At 45.5% G+C, this 15,517-nt stretch overlaps 2 protein-coding genes across 2 annotated transcripts in view; both read right to left on the bottom strand.

Moving 5' to 3' along the window:
• Positions 1-13,970, bottom strand: part of LOC130370483 (uncharacterized) — a 28,735-nt gene extending 14,765 nt beyond the window's left edge. The window contains exons 1-9 of the mRNA XM_056576231.1: positions 13,467-13,970; positions 4,670-6,392; positions 4,442-4,503; positions 4,085-4,120; positions 2,688-3,128; positions 2,341-2,511; positions 2,038-2,174; positions 721-1,760; positions 387-530 (exon numbers count right to left, since the gene is read on the bottom strand). Of these exons, the coding sequence (XP_056432206.1) occupies positions 387-530; positions 721-1,760; positions 2,038-2,174; positions 2,341-2,511; positions 2,688-3,128; positions 4,085-4,120; positions 4,442-4,503; positions 4,670-6,392; positions 13,467-13,645 (3,933 nt within the window). The 5' untranslated portion in view covers positions 13,646-13,970. The remainder of the gene's footprint in view (positions 1-386; positions 531-720; positions 1,761-2,037; positions 2,175-2,340; positions 2,512-2,687; positions 3,129-4,084; positions 4,121-4,441; positions 4,504-4,669; positions 6,393-13,466) is intronic.
• Positions 13,971-14,234: 264 nt separating this feature from the next.
• Positions 14,235-15,517, bottom strand: part of LOC130369837 (type I phosphatidylinositol 4,5-bisphosphate 4-phosphatase-A-like) — a 5,209-nt gene continuing 3,926 nt past the window's right edge. The window contains exon 7 of the mRNA XM_056575401.1: positions 14,235-15,517. This exon is cut by the window's right edge and continues 522 nt beyond it. The gene's annotated coding sequence lies outside the window, so the exon portion shown is untranslated.

Here is a 15,517-nt window from a genome sequence, read left to right as displayed (position 1 = left end):
GGTTAATTTCAAGATGTAAATGGCCACTACAAAATCAACATTATTTCCATAACCGATTCCCTGTTAGATATACATATATTTGCCGGGGGACAGAAATGATATATTGCTGCCATGTTGGTTTATGTCACGGGAAAACTTGAAATGTGTAGAAGCTGTCATTGAGCATTTGGCTTTAAAACACACGTTACCACAGTTTCGGTTGAAGTGTGCAACGGCTCATAGGCATGCAAGATCAGGGTCAAATACCTGATTCTGTTCACAAAAAGGCCTTCAGGCAATAGTCGAAGACTGATGCATGAAGCCCCTGCTCTTTTTTTAGAATTGCTAGTCGGGAGGGGCTCCTTAACTCACACCTCATAAGTCAAATCATCAGGGTTAACTCTCACCTCTTGCCGATGTTCATCCAAATAAATGAATCGTGTTTTTCCCAACTTCTCCACAGCGGAGATCACCTGCTGCTTGGTGACCGTGGAGGGAAGCCCAGACAGGAGCAGGGGAGGGTGGGCCGGTACGAAGCCCAGGAGACCCGACTAGACCCAGGAGACAGAGTTATACACAGATACACAAACACTGGGGAAGACGCAGAGAACGAGAAGATATACAAGTGGGAAAAACAAAGGTTGAAAACTACTCAACTTTGAAAAAATGTTTTGCCATAATCCATAAAGTAAAAAAGGTTGAAAGGTTTGTTCTATTCTGTGGGAACACATCCAAACTCACCCCCTGAGGTTTAGAAGACATCGTTGGTGCACTCTTCTTAACCAGCACCTTCTTGATTGCCTGGGTAGAGGCAGAGGAAGAGGACGAGGACAATGGTGGTTCCTTCCCTCCTTTGGTCGAAGAAGAGGATGCCTGTTTGTGGTCATCTCGAGATGAGGAAGATGACTGCTTTTGTTCATCTATATACAGAGAAGACTGTTTCTGTTCATCTCTAGAGGAGGAAGATTCTTTCTCTTCATCTCTAGAGGAAGAGGATGGGTTCTTCTCGTCCCTAGATGTCAAAGAGGCTGACTGCTTCTGTTCAGCAATAGATGAGGAAGAGAATGATGACTTATTCTCGTCTCTAGATGAGGAAGAGGATGGAGGCTTCTCCTCGTCTCTAGATGAGGAAGAGGATGGTGGCTTCTCCTCATCTTTAGATGAGGAAGATGGCTTCTTCTCGTCTCTTGATGAGGTTGACAACTTCTCATCTGTAGATGAGGAAGAGGAGGATGGCTTCTTCTCGTCTCTAGATGAAGAGGATGACTGCTTCTTCTCGTCTCTAGATGAGGAAGAGGAGGGTGGCTTCTTCTCGTCTCTAGATAAAGAAGATGACTGCTTTTGTTCATCTCTATATGAGGAAGAGGAGGATGGCTTCTTCTCGTCTCTAGATGAAGAGCACAACTGCTTTTGTTCATCACTATATGAGGAAGAGGAGAATGGCTTCTTCTTGTCTCTAGATGACGAGGATGATGGCTTCTGTTCATCTCTAGATGAGGAGGAGGAGGATGGCTTCTTCTTGTCACTAGATGAGGAGGATGACGGCTCCTGTTCATCTCTAGATGAGGAGGAGGAGGATGGCTTCTTCTCGTCTCTAGATGAGGAGGATGACTGCTTCTGTTCATCTCTAGATGAGGAGGAGGAGGATGGCTTCTTTTCTTTAGATGAATCAGAGGATGATGATGAAGCGGCCTTCAGCTTGGCCAGCTCTGCCAGCAGCACTGGGGCCAGAGACTGGACCACAAGCTCTAGACTGGAGGAGCCAGTGAAGCTCTGGACACCTTGAGGAGAGGAGCGGGAGAAGGAGAGGAAGACAACAGGGGGAAGAAGAGGAGATGGAGAGAAAGTAGAAAGGAAAACGAGGTTAGAAAGACAGAGGGAAGAGGAGAATGGAGAAGCAGGAAGAGTCTGATCAGGTTTCACTTTGCCTGTATCTAACAATCTTAAATGTGCTTGACTCCCTCTCCTGATTCATCTACGGGGATATTCTGCAAGGTCTCTCTACCTCAATCTCTTTCTCCCTCACCTTCCATTACGTCTCTCTACCTGGTCTCTTACCAGAGGATTCCAGTAGTTTCTTGGCCAGCTGTTCTACGCTGGTCTCCTCTTGTCTGCGACCCGAAGACCTCCCATCGTGCCTGCGCGACCTTCTTCGCTGAGAGGAGGGGTGAGGGGATCGAGACCCAGAGCGGGACCTGGGAGGATCAAGATCACCATGAATACTAGACCATACCAGTTAAACAAGACAACTTATTAATGTGAAGAGGTTATCTAAGATTACTACCGTTTACCATCAATAATTAACCGTAACCAACCATTGCCAATGATAGAAGATTCAACAAATCAAGGTTAACGACTCACTTGCGGGTTCGTCTCCATGGTGAATGGGAACGTGACCTCCGACCTCTTCGTGGGGACGCAGACCTTCGCCTAGACCTTCTGGCTGGCGAGGACGGCCTTTTGCCACGGTAACGGTCGGAGCTGGAGGAAGAGCTGGAGGAGGAGTTTGAAGAGGACCGGGAGCGGCTTCTACTGCAGGTTATTGAGAAAGAAGGAACCAATCACAAAGAGGTGAGGTGGAAGGGACAGATGGGAGGTCTTATTATTATCACTGTGAAGCCTGACTTCAATCATGTATATTATTAAAGTAAGCGAGCATGAAGAATGGTGGGGATGCATTTGGTTGAGATTGAGGGAATCTGGGTTACCTGTGGACAGGTCTTGAGCTACGGGGTGAGTTAGCTTTCCCGCTGGACGTTGACCTCTCCCTTGAACTCGACCGCCTCCTTCCTGAAGACTTTGACCCTGCCCTCTTTGTCTGACGAGACCTTGACCTCTTCGTCTGGGGAGACTTTGACCTTGATCCTTTCCTTCCTGAAGACTTTGACCTTGATCTTTTCCTTCCTGAAGACTTTGACCTTGATCTTATCCTTCCTGAAGACTTTGACTTTGATCTCATCCTCTGTGGAGACCGAGACTTGCCCGTTTCCAAAATCTTTGTGTCCACTGAGGACCTTGTCAAAGGAGGTGCAGAGTTTGTTGGGGCAGGACCTCCATGGCTGGTCGGCTGAAGACTGGGCCTGGAACTCTGGAAGGAAGCGGTGTCTGTGGTAGTCGTGGGGGGTTGCTGGGATTCTTCAGGGTCCGAGCTAAAGGAGGTAGACAAGTAAAGTCAAATCCCGTTTTGCCCTGTGTTTTCCTGCTGATTGTTGTCAATGTGCTACCCATCATCGACAGGTATGTTCAAACAAACCCACATTCTACCATTATGGGCATCTTCCACAGGTATTCATTCAATTAACTTAATTTTAGGAAGAGTAAAGGCTCGATTCCACCGGACGCGTTACGGCAACGTTGCGGCTGCGGAACGCAGCAGATAGGTTCCACTCTAATCAATGAGACCATTTCCACCGGGCGCGGCTGCGGAACGTCTCAGCAACGTCCCAGGAGCGGCTCGCCGTGCCGCAGCACTATCATTCCGTAGCATTTCTATTTTGGCCGCAAGCCGTTGCTGAACCGCGTCAATTTCAACAGAGCAGATCGATCAGGGCAGGAAGTGAAAAAGTAAAAGCCATAGAGCATTCCGGTCAATTTTCAAAATAAAACACAATAAATAAAACACCAACATTATTACGTCATGACCGGTGGCACCAGGTCAGCAGTCAATCAATCAAAGGGTCTCAAATCATCCTTTTTATAAGAACAATGTCAGAAAGGACAAAGCCTGGCATTTAATTGCAGTAGTTTTGGGAGTGGAAGGTGAGTACATTAGGTTTAGGATTATCGCGGGATCTCGTGATCTCGCGGGAATACGGCTGGCTCGCAAGGCAGCGTTGCGCTGCCGTAACGCGCCCGGTGGAAATGCAAGCAGGGCAAAGTCGCGGCCAAGACGTGCCGCAGCCGTAACGTTACCGTAATGTGTCCGGTGGAATCCCCGGGTTAGTGTAGAGCTTTAGTTACTGTAGTGTAGAGCTTTTAAATGTAGCAGAAGATGTTACCCACACATCCCAAAAAAGCCAACTATGATATATCATTAACCGTAAACGTAATGATTATCAGGAGTGAGCCTTTGAAAAAAGACTAGACTAATGTCAGTGGGACTTACTCGATTGTTATTGCATCGGGCTCCCATTCGGAATACCTTGACAAGCACAAAACACATTCGCTTAAAATGCCGACCTAAGCATGCCAGGCCAGTAGTTGGCGGTAGAACACTGACAGACACCACAGAATAGCATTAGGCGCACACGTATTAATGGACAACTAAATTATGTAAATCAAAGTCATGATGAATGAGTTTTAAAAAAAGCTTTGTATTCAGTTACCTGAAACCCCATTTCGCGTAAAGGAAATGATATGTTTTATAAATACCAATTTACATGTGGACCTCGCCTCAGACTCCATGACCCACCATTTAAGCCGGCTCAATTTGGTTTAGTTTGAGAGAAGGAAATTTACTGACTGTCTGCTTAGCAGTTGGCAGCTGGCCCGGTGGACTTTGTGCTTCTTGTGGTCCAGCCAGTCCTGAAGGAAACAGACACATAGGAGGCGTAATATCACCCATTTAACGTTCCTGGTCACCATTGACATTCATATGCTTTAAAAAAATAAATAATCCTTGCATAGGATGGAACAACACTTATTTACCTAGCTCCCATAGGGAGCGATAATGAACCACTGACATACTCACCTTCATGGCAGCACAAGGTTTGTTACAGAGACTACAGGTGTGGGGGAAAAGATCAGGTTCGAAACCCATGTAGTCGCTGATCATGGCCGCCGTCGGCACTCTGTCGGCTGGCTTGACTGGCGGAGGTCTCTGGATGGATTCACCAGATGCTGGAGGGGGCCCCTGGTTCGTAGGGATGGACCTGGGGATGGGAACTGGCCCTGGATCGGTGGCTGGAGCTGGTCTGAGAATGGTAGTTCCCACACCTAGAGCTGGTCTTGGACTGGTAGTTCCAGCGCCTGGAGCTGGGCTCTGACTGGTAGTTCCGGTACCTGGTGTTGGTTTATGACGGTTAGTTCCGGGACCTGTAGCTGGTTTGTGACGGTTAGTTCCAGTAGGTCCCGTGGTTGCTTTATGACTGGTAGTCCCGCTACCTAGCGCCGGTCTGTGACTAGTGTGTCCGGTGCCTTTAGCTGGTCTTTGACTTGCTGCAGATGCTGCCTGATCAGCACTAGAATCCCTCTTGGGTATAATGTTGGTAGCGGCTGGGGAAAAAGTCACGCTTGTTAACGGACTGTAAACAGAAGGAGACAAGTTGGTAGATCTCTGTGCCAACGAACAACCATGTTTGGCCTGCGCTAGGTCCTTTTCCAGAGTCTCCCGGCTTTGGCTAGTTGAACTTCCCATTAAGCCACTTTCAATTAAGCTTCTGGGCCTGACACTAATGCTGTGGTGTCCTCTATCTTTCTCTTCTTCCCGGATACCTACGTTATATTTACTAGTATGTCCGTATTCAATCACTTTAATTGGCTGCTGAAAGGCAGAAGGCGCTCCCACCGCACGCTTCACATCGGCCCCGGGTCCTAATGTTGTTTCTGGGACACAATGGCTGCCTTGAGCCTGGTGGACCATGCTTGACGAAGTAGCAGCAGATAACCGGTTGGCCTTATTTTGGCTGATGTCTCGCAGCAGGCAGGGTAGGTTGGCGGTGGAGAGCTGATCGTCTGGGTAAGCACACAGCGCCTCCAAGTCCTCTTCTTGAAGGTTGAAGCGCTTGAGGATGTCCATGGCCGATTCACAGGTATATCGGGCCGGGCTGTTTGCAGCATGCTTGGATGAGGAAGGGCAGTCAGATGGCATGGACTCCCCTGACCATATAGTAGATCCTTTGGCTTGCTTTATGTGGATGTTCATGGCCCCCTTAAACTCAGGGGCTGGCTGACTCTGACCAGGGATGAAGCCCATAGAGCTGGGGTGCATCTCTGGGTGAATGTTGCTGGGATTCATAGAAGTCGCGAAGGAGGCCCCAATAGATGCAGGGGTTGAACCAGTGACCATGTGAGAAGGCTCTCTCACATTGCCAGGGTCTACCTGGGCACTTGGAGGTTGGTAAGGTGGATAATCCTGGCTCTCTAAGGAATAGGGGTTATATAGTTTGTGGGACAAGTTTGCAACCTTCAGAAGGTTCAGCAGATTGATGGCCGTCGCTGTAGGGGAAGGGGCTGGTGTGGATACAAGGTAGGGAGGGGTGTTGGAGACGGTCCTCGAGGCAACGGCTTGATGCCCGGCAGCAATAGCACTGCTGATTTGAGACAGAGCTAGCTGGGTTTTAATCCGCGCCAACTGAAGACAAGCTGCCTGCTGCCCAATCAGCAGAGAGCTCCCAGGGAGCCCACCAATCAGGGGGCTCAAAAGAGGACCAGGAACATGAGGCGGCGCACTACGGTCCGATAGCAAACCAAGGCTGAAAAAGGTTAGGAACAAAAACACAAAGTTACACAGATGGATTGGATATTGACATTTGTGGATGAAGTTATCGAGGTCGTCAGGAAGGCTCTGGTGAAATGATCCACGCTGGTCTTTTTGTGTGAAAACATGAAGACCCTTTGTTCTCTGTAGTGCACTGTAAAAACTGAACATCAATGTCATTCACTCATCTTCCTATCCGTGTCATCAGGGCTCGCATCCAACTCCACTTCCATGACCACGTCAGTTGTCATTGGTTCTGGGTTTTTTGCTGACATGTATCGCTAAAAATAGTGGGTTGTTTAAGTTCTACATGTCTACCCCTTATCTGATTTACAACCCGTGGACACTCAGTTCTGGATGCGCTGGGACCTGGGAGCGCCGGTTCTACAATCTAAGTTTACAATCTAAGCTCTGGTTTCCTGTTTTGCTTGACCCTCTCTTCCGTTTTCCGCAGAACACTGACCACTTCAGCACACTGTTTTGCATAATATTTGTATATGTACGTGTGTGTGTCTGTGTGTATGTGTTTGTGTGTCTGTGTGTGTGTGTGTGTGTGTGTGCGTGTGCGTGTGTGCGTGAATGAAGCACATCGAAACCACAATAGTCTCTCCAGATTGATCCAGAACAGTTTGATTTCCTTTTTTGAGTTCCTTGTTGAAAAAAATGCATTTGTGAATCCAGCAACGTCAGGAGAGACTGAAAAGACCACATATAAATACAGACCAGTTCACACACAAATGACAAGTTCACAAATGAAAAGCTCTTTGTAAATTCAAGTTTAAGTTTGTCTATACATGTAACAACATCCAAATATATTTTGATGAAAATTGTAAATATTTTTTTTATTAATATATTTAGGGATTCATATTACATTTGGATTTATTTTACATTTATACATACCGATATCCATTTGTGTGTGCATTGAAATGTATTTGTGAGAAGAGTAATTTATAAATCACAAAATACATTTGTGAATCCTTCTCTGTGCATTCATTATTAATGAGACTGTTCTGACCAGAGGGGGACGCCTCTTTGAAAGGAGTTATGTCATTTCTCACGTGGAGAATCGAGTAAACATGGTACCACATTCTCCCTCAAGTACAACGGCCTTTGGAGCGACCCCAGGCCTGAGTGTGTTGATAACGTGTTCCATAAGTGGTGGGACAAAGGCTGCCAAGAACAGAGAGGTGGACTAGAGACAGACGACAACGGGAGACAGCGGGGTAGGGAGTAAATCTCTGTATAAGGGAAGAGTGTATGGGAAGAGATAACGCAGTTATGCAAACGGCAGTTTGCATAAACTTTAAAATTGATGGTCAGATGGATTAGTCTTTGCTGTTTAGCTGAATGTTTTTCTCTATTTAATAAGATGATCATTTCTGAAGCTCCTTAAATCCCTGTGTGTGCGTGTGCGTGCGTGCGTGTGTGTGTGCGTCCTATGTTCCAGCATGTTCATGTTTGAGCTTACCAGGCATACACTCAAGTTTGAGATTTAATGTAGTCATGTTTCGCGTACACCCTACACCCTGTAGGCCTATACAACTTGCAGATTTCGCTCGATTTTAAGACGACAACTTTTTTTAATTTCTTCCCCAACATCTGCCTACTTCTACTGTCGATGTGCTCTTAATAGAAAAAACTTCGACACATGTTAAAAATAAGATATGTTTAAAAACTGTCGGTTGACATCATCGTCATCTTACTTGACTTAAGGTGTTGCTTTGGTTGACTCGGATTTACATCTTCCGACGTTTGGTTTTAAATGCTAGATCCAGCAGCCCGGGTTGACCTGCACGTCCTGCACCGTCCTCTGTCTTCACGGAAACAGATAAACGAATGCCTGGCCATCAACTTGTTAAGAAGAAGATCCTGCATTTTAGCGTTATCCTGGAGTAGCGCAATCTTCCGGTCTGTCACGAGTGGTGTATGCCAGTTAACACTCCCCGGAGAGGCAGAACAAGTACATGAAAAACACAACTATTACATCGTCAACAACGAGCATAGGAGGAATAAATATGAACTTATTTTTATAAGTTCATATTAAACGGAAACATTAAACGGAAATACATTTCTCATTTTTCGATCTCATAGGTCCCGTGGGCTCTACCGGAAAGGGCGTGACTTCGCCACTATCGCGTTTGGTCAAGAGATGAACGCCTGAAAAAATATATTTGTATTATCAAAACTGACAACAGTCAGTAAACTGACAAAGTAGGTAAACCCGATGTGATCCAAGGACCAAACTATTGATTTATTGTTTAATTTAACTCTATGCCTTCAGACGAAACACAACTTTGCAATGCAGTCTGCCATCCATGGTACTTTTCCCGCAAAAGTTAGTTGGTTTATTCGGTGATCAATCGTTGATATTCTGTTGAAAAATGTTATGGACCTGTTGTTGGGAAAAATAACCTGCTGAGTACATCACATGTACATTACAAATATAGCTAACTCCTACCCTAGCCTGATGAGCACATCACATGGCAGTCACATTACAATATAGTCAACTTTTAACACATAACACAAACATGATAATATAGTCAGGTCAAGGCCAGAGCCAAGGCCCCATTTCCCAAGCAGGCAAATGGTAAACACTCAGACAATGCAACAGTCATCCTCAAGAACGGGAGAGCCACATTAATTCATCACACAAGAGATACTTCGAGCACACAAGAGATACTTCGAGAACAAAGGAGACACTGAGGAGCTCTTCCCCGTTAGTAGGAACACAAGAAGATACACTTGCATACACCAGGGCCTGGGAGCCAAGGTCAAGCAAAAACACACAGAACCATACACACCTCAAACGCACACACCTCATCGAGAGGAGGATACAGCATAAAACTGTATCACACAGAGACTCTTCATCTTCTTCTGAAGCAGACCTTCCACGGAGGCGAAGCTCCGGACGAACCATCAGCGCTGATTAGGGACTTAGACATATTCGATTTCTCACGCTTTATGACTCTGTATAACCGTTGCCACTTTACTTAATAAATCCAAGGTCCTCGTGCCGACAGACTTTATTACCTCTCCGTCTCATTTTATCTGGTCCAGTAACTAGACAGACCGTTTTTCCCTTCACTGTCAAAATGCTAATTAGAAACAAACACCAATTCGTTTTTTTATTCATATTTTTTTTTCTTTGACTAAAAGCCACATTTGGGAATTTAATAGAAAAAAGAGCACACACACACACACACACACACACACACACACACACACACACACACACACACACACACACACACACCTCTCTTCCTCCCTATCTAACCCTATGAAACCCATGGGCGTGCTACGAATATTGAATCTGGGGAGGAGGGTGTGTGTGACAGACACTCAATCTGAAATTAGCATCTGTCTTCGAGTCGGAATGCTTCTAGAGAGATCTAGTTCCAAGAGTTCTCGAACTGAACTGTCGGAGGCAGAAGTATGAGTTTCCATGTTTCTGCTCCAGCCCTCACCCCGAGTCAGCTGATTTCAGACCGAGGGTTGAAGCTCTACTCTGGGCTGCATTAGGTGTTAATCATCGAGCTCATCTGATATTTCTGAAAGGATATCACATCATAAAGCCATCGAAGGGACATCTCTCCGTGATTGGTCCATCTAGCTAACCCATCATTCATTGAGTTATGAGGACCTTAGTGTTACAAGTAATTAGATAAATTACATGACCATGTTAGTAGGACTTAGAGTTCTGAAGACCTAAAGTTCTGAGGACCGAGAGTTAGGGGGACCTAGTTTTGATTTTATATCTATTTATAATATTCTTCCTTTCACAACTCTTACATAACTTCACGTGCATAATATACAATAACTTAACATACTTGCAATAACTTAATAACTCAATGCTTTATCTTTCTTGTGTATTGATATTGATTTTTTATTGATATTTTAAGCACCATAATGCAGAGTATGTCACACCAACATTTCACCGCACATCCTGCGTGAGTATGTGAGAAATAAAAACCTTTGAATCTTTGAATGTAGAGTTAGGGGGATGTGGGGCAATTCGACCTCTGAGAAAATAAACCTGACCCGACATGACTTTCGAACTGGACACTGAATGTGCACCTTTTAAATGTCCCATGTTCAACGAACTCCGATGACGTAATGGCCAGCATGGTGTAGGGCAGAGCCTGTGTGAATGACAGCTGGTCATGTGACGTGGGTATGGGGTTTCTCAGGGGTTCCTTGCCTTATTGCCTCAGCTGTGCCCTCATCGGCACGTCTGCGGGCAACATTTCACGGTTACAGAGAGCGGCCGCTGCGATGACATCTGTCAAAAGGCATCAATCTCTGTGGGCTGTTTTAGCAGGATGAACGTGATTGGCGCTTTGACAGTTCCAAGACAGGGAAAGCTTAGTGTCTGATTGCAGACGAGAGGAATGCAATCTCTAATCTAAAGGAGACTGCGAGTGTAGATGAAAATAGAGATAGAGTAAATTAGTGTCGATTCAAATAGATAGAAAGCTACCTATTGTACATTATTATTGTTTCAAGTAAAGTGAGTTGAGAGGATATATAGTTAGTTATTCTAGGTTGGGTTTTATAGTTAGGGTCTTTTAAAAAGAGACTTCAAGTTAAAAGAGCATATGACTTTAGTGCAGGGTTGCGGGGCAGATTGTAACACTAGACGTCTGGGGCCCCCATTGAGATTGGGGTCTAGGCCAAGTCCTAACGTGCTAAATGAATCTGATAAACCAAACGGATCGTCCGTGTTCAAGGACATGCTAGTGTGCGTCCTCAAGGGATCAGTTAAAGGCCTGGCAAGCACTCTGCTGGTAAACAGAGACACAAATTACACCAAGAGCTGCTTGACAGTGTGTGCAATCACCAGCTCTTAAGCTACCGGAATTACCACCTTCTGACACCCGTGCCAACATCTAAGTGGTAGTAATGCATGAGGAGATCACAAAATTCCTAAAAAAAATGGACATTTCACACCAGCGAGCGAGCGAGCATAGAGAGGGCACGGTACAAACACAAAATATCACTTGATTGAAGATTAAGATACTTCTTATTTTTATTTATACTACTATCAAGTACAGAGTGGCAGTACATTGTTTGCGGTGCTATAGTGCGTGCGTGAATGGCAATCTGCATTTTATAAACCTATTCATCCTGTGAAGTGTATTGTGCAAAAATGCAAAATACACCTGATCATTTTCTCACTAGGACCCCAAAGGAAACACAACGTTACACTCCAGACCAAAGCGGGTCGGCTGAATGTGTGCGTGTGGGCGTGTGCGTGTCAGTGTGTCTGTGTATCTTAGGTTATTTCGTCACACTGCAGCTTCTCTTACTGCTGACTAGGATTTACATCACTGTAACGCAGAGGGCTATCCACACACACACACACACACACACACACACACACACACACACACACACACACACACACACACACACACACACACACACACACACACACACACACACACACACTAATAATACCCAACACCATATGAAGTGATACGACAACACTGTCTCTCCGAGACATTCAGTCTCGGAGAGATTGCGGCAGAGAGACTATGATATAGAGATAGAGAAGATGTGAAAAAGAGAGCGAGACAGAGACCTTTACTTGGAGGAATCTGTGGACTTCAGCGATGAAGTACAACGTACAATGGCGAGAGGGCCCCCAATTGGAGAGCAGATCGCTCTCCTTTCTCCAACCAGAACACTTCCTTATCGAAGACCAATGAAGCACAAAGAAATCAAATGCATGTAATATAAAGCAAGTGCACTCCGTTGTCACATTATGGTCTGATGGGAGAGAGAGAGAGAGACGCATGGGGAGAGGGAGGGAGAGAGACAGAGAGACAAAGAGAGAGAGACCTCGACTCATAAATCTGTAATGTTGTGTAGCTGCGGGGCAGGCTGATTCATGCTATTAAACATTAATATAGCATCAGCTGCCAACTCCCTAGTGGGGCATTCTGGCCATTATCCACCTAGTGGTCATCTTGGCTGCATCTTGGTTCCAAACACAAGCTAGCAGCTAGGTTACTGTGGTTAAGACAAGACAGGCAGCATAAAACGTCAGTTGACAGTTGTCAACGTCAATATATATGGATCAGTTGGAAATGGATCAATACAAGTTGGAAGCCTTGAAGGTCACCCATCCATCCTCACACAGACTGCATCCAGTTGCCGTAGTCAGGGGCAGATTAGCGGGCTTACTATAATAAATATTTTTTATTTGCGTGTCAGCACCAGAAAGGTTTACGAGGACTAAAGTTCCCTACAGCCGCAAGGTCAACACTTGCATGTTTAACACAGCACATGATACTGGGAAGGCTTTTCCTTACTCCAACTTAATATAATTAAAGTTTTTTAATTATCTAAGAGCTTCACTCTAAATATCCTGTTCGCACTTGCAATTATCCATCTCAAACACTTTTACACACACACACACACACAGTTTAAGATGGTCTTCTTTTAGGCATAAGGGCAGACAGAGTGTGAAAATAGCATGTGCCGTTTCAGTAAATGTTTATAGCACCATTTGCTCACATGCCAACCACCGTCCTAAACCATGGAACTGCAACACAGAAATAGAACACACAGAATATAGACACTGAAAACACAAGGAACAGAAACATAGAAGTAGAACACAGAGAACAGAGACACTGAAAACACAAGGAACAGTAACATAGAAGTAGAACACACGGAACAGAGACACTGAAAACACAAAGAACAGCTACAGAAGTAGAACACAGAACGTAGACACTGAAAACACGAGGAACAGCAACATAGAAGTAGAACACACAGAACAGTGACACTGAAAACACAAGGAACAGCAACAGAAGAAGAACACAGAATGTAGGCACTGATAACGAACTGTGTTCTGTGATAACACAAGAAGCAGCAACATAGAAACAGAACTGATAGAAGAGGCTGCTTGTCCCTCTAGACAGAGGTCATGACCCTAGCTTCTCCCCTCCCGGCTCTGATGACCAGCCTAACCAAAACTTGGTACTTTTTTTTTGGTTATAGCTTGACTAGAAATGAGAAAGAAGGTAGGCCTATATATAAATAAATAAAAATATCACCGCGCTCTCACCGGCGTGCGTGCGCCACGCCTGCTTGCTGGAGGTACGGGGGCTTCGCGGAGGTCCGCCTGGTGATCTTGCCGATAGGTAAGATACCTGAATCCCCCTGGACCCCCCCGTCATGGAACCGGGACCTCCTGGACCCTCTGCCCCCTGCTGGGCTCATGTCGGACCCCTTCCTGTCCATCATGGTCCGAAACAACCCGTGTGTGTGTATATATATTCATATACAGTAGCCTAAATCCAAAAAAAAATGCCCCAAGCCGGACGCTGCTGCAGGTGAAGATCAGTCAGAGAACATCAGAACCTTCTAGATGTGGGTCAGAACCTCAGCAGGGAGCCTCCAGAAAAGCCTTAGGATCCGTCCCTGGAGAAGGGCGCCAGTATTTCCCGAGGGTCACGAGCTAAACGGTGATCCCAGCTCTCCACTGGCCGGAGAAGAACCGGCGCTCCCAGGTCCCAGCGCTCCCACAACTGAGTGTCCACGGGGGCCGTCTCCCTAGTACTCAGATATCCCCCCGTCCCGCTGGGGTTGGAGCCCTCGCTGGGGTCACATGTCAGAAGGGAGGGGAGGGGGGGGGGGGGGGGGGGGGGGGGGGGGGCGGGCGGGCGGCCGAGAGGGTGAGAGAGAAATGGGAATGTAACAGCTGTGGAAAAACAGAAGAATTTCCTTCTATCTCAGGAACGAGGATTGAATCAATACATCCATTCATCTATCTGTCCGTCAGTCTGTTTGGCTGTCTGTCCGTTGATCTCTTGCTCTGTCAGGCCACATTTTTAATCAAACACAATCATAAAGAGGTAAAGCACTAAGCGAGGGAGAGAGGGTGGCAGAGAGGTAGCTCACTAGAGAGACTTGTAGAGAGGTGTTTTACAGTTAACTCTCTCTGGTTTACTAGCCTAAAGTTTCAATGCTATTATAAACTTAGGAAAGCCTTATAAAAACCGTAGCTGCTCAGTGAAATCTTCAGCAGTTGTATACCCAAACACACACAAAGTATTGTGAGAGTCAAATAAGCTAGTCAAAGCTCTGTTTAGTGTCAAAATAGGAAGTACATAGTCAACCGAAGCCGAGCATTAAGAATGCCATCTAGGCCTACGTTAGAATGCAGTACAACAGGTTTAATAGCGAACCAACACAAACCACCGCTAGAGGGCACCAGAGTCCTCGCGTCCTTGTGTTCAATAAAAAATAAAACACATACAATGGTACAGTTCCTGCATACGTACGTTTTGGGTTTAGTTTACACAGCGTCTTCAGTTATACAACGACAACATTTCCGCCAAGAACAAGATTTATTTTCAAAACAAGTGCTCATTGACACTGACAAATGAAAAATGTAAAAACGTCTAAATAAATGCCCAAGTTATATTTTGATTCCCAAGGTATTAAAGAATACGTTAAAATCCTGTATTATGGGTTGGATAGTGAGGTCCCTTCATGAGTAACTTTTTCTCAGTTGAAAAATTGATTGAATTGAAGTACTAGCAAGTCAGTCTCTCAGATAATCTAGCAAGAATCGTGAATTTGTCAAGCCTGACAGGAAGTGGCTGGACTTCTGATCAGTGTACCTGGCATATGAAAGGAGAAATGTCATATTTTACATATACTGGCAATGGCAGGGAATACAAGTCCCTTATGTCTCCCATTGGTCCATACAATTTATCTCCAGGATCTGTATATTCCATTATAAATTAGTAAATGATATTATTGATCATGTGGCGTATCAGGAGGTCATGATCCTTAGAATAAAGCTGAGCCAACAGCTGATTCCACAGTTAGCCAGTCAGGGCATGGCGTCCTAACTCAGGGTTAAAAACAGACGGTCAAAGTGCTAATGCGAGGGGATCTGTTAGTGCCGCGATGCCTCAAAGTAAAGACTAGACACGCTTGGATGCTTTGGGTCCGTCTTCGGGTTATAGAGTTATATAACTAGAGCAGCAGACCCATGATCCAAACTAAGTAATGCATATGCTCCTTCTGATTGGCTCAATACTGGCACAATCTATAAAGGGACTCAATCTGGCAAGAACTAAGCCCAACTGGTTTGAGCAGACTTAA

Source organism: Gadus chalcogrammus, chromosome 17, assembly GCF_026213295.1.
Source record: "Gadus chalcogrammus isolate NIFS_2021 chromosome 17, NIFS_Gcha_1.0, whole genome shotgun sequence".
Classification (NCBI taxonomy): Eukaryota; Metazoa; Chordata; class Actinopteri; order Gadiformes; family Gadidae; genus Gadus; species Gadus chalcogrammus.
Note: the sequence above shows the minus strand (reverse complement) of the source record. Positions and strands in the feature narration are given on the sequence as shown.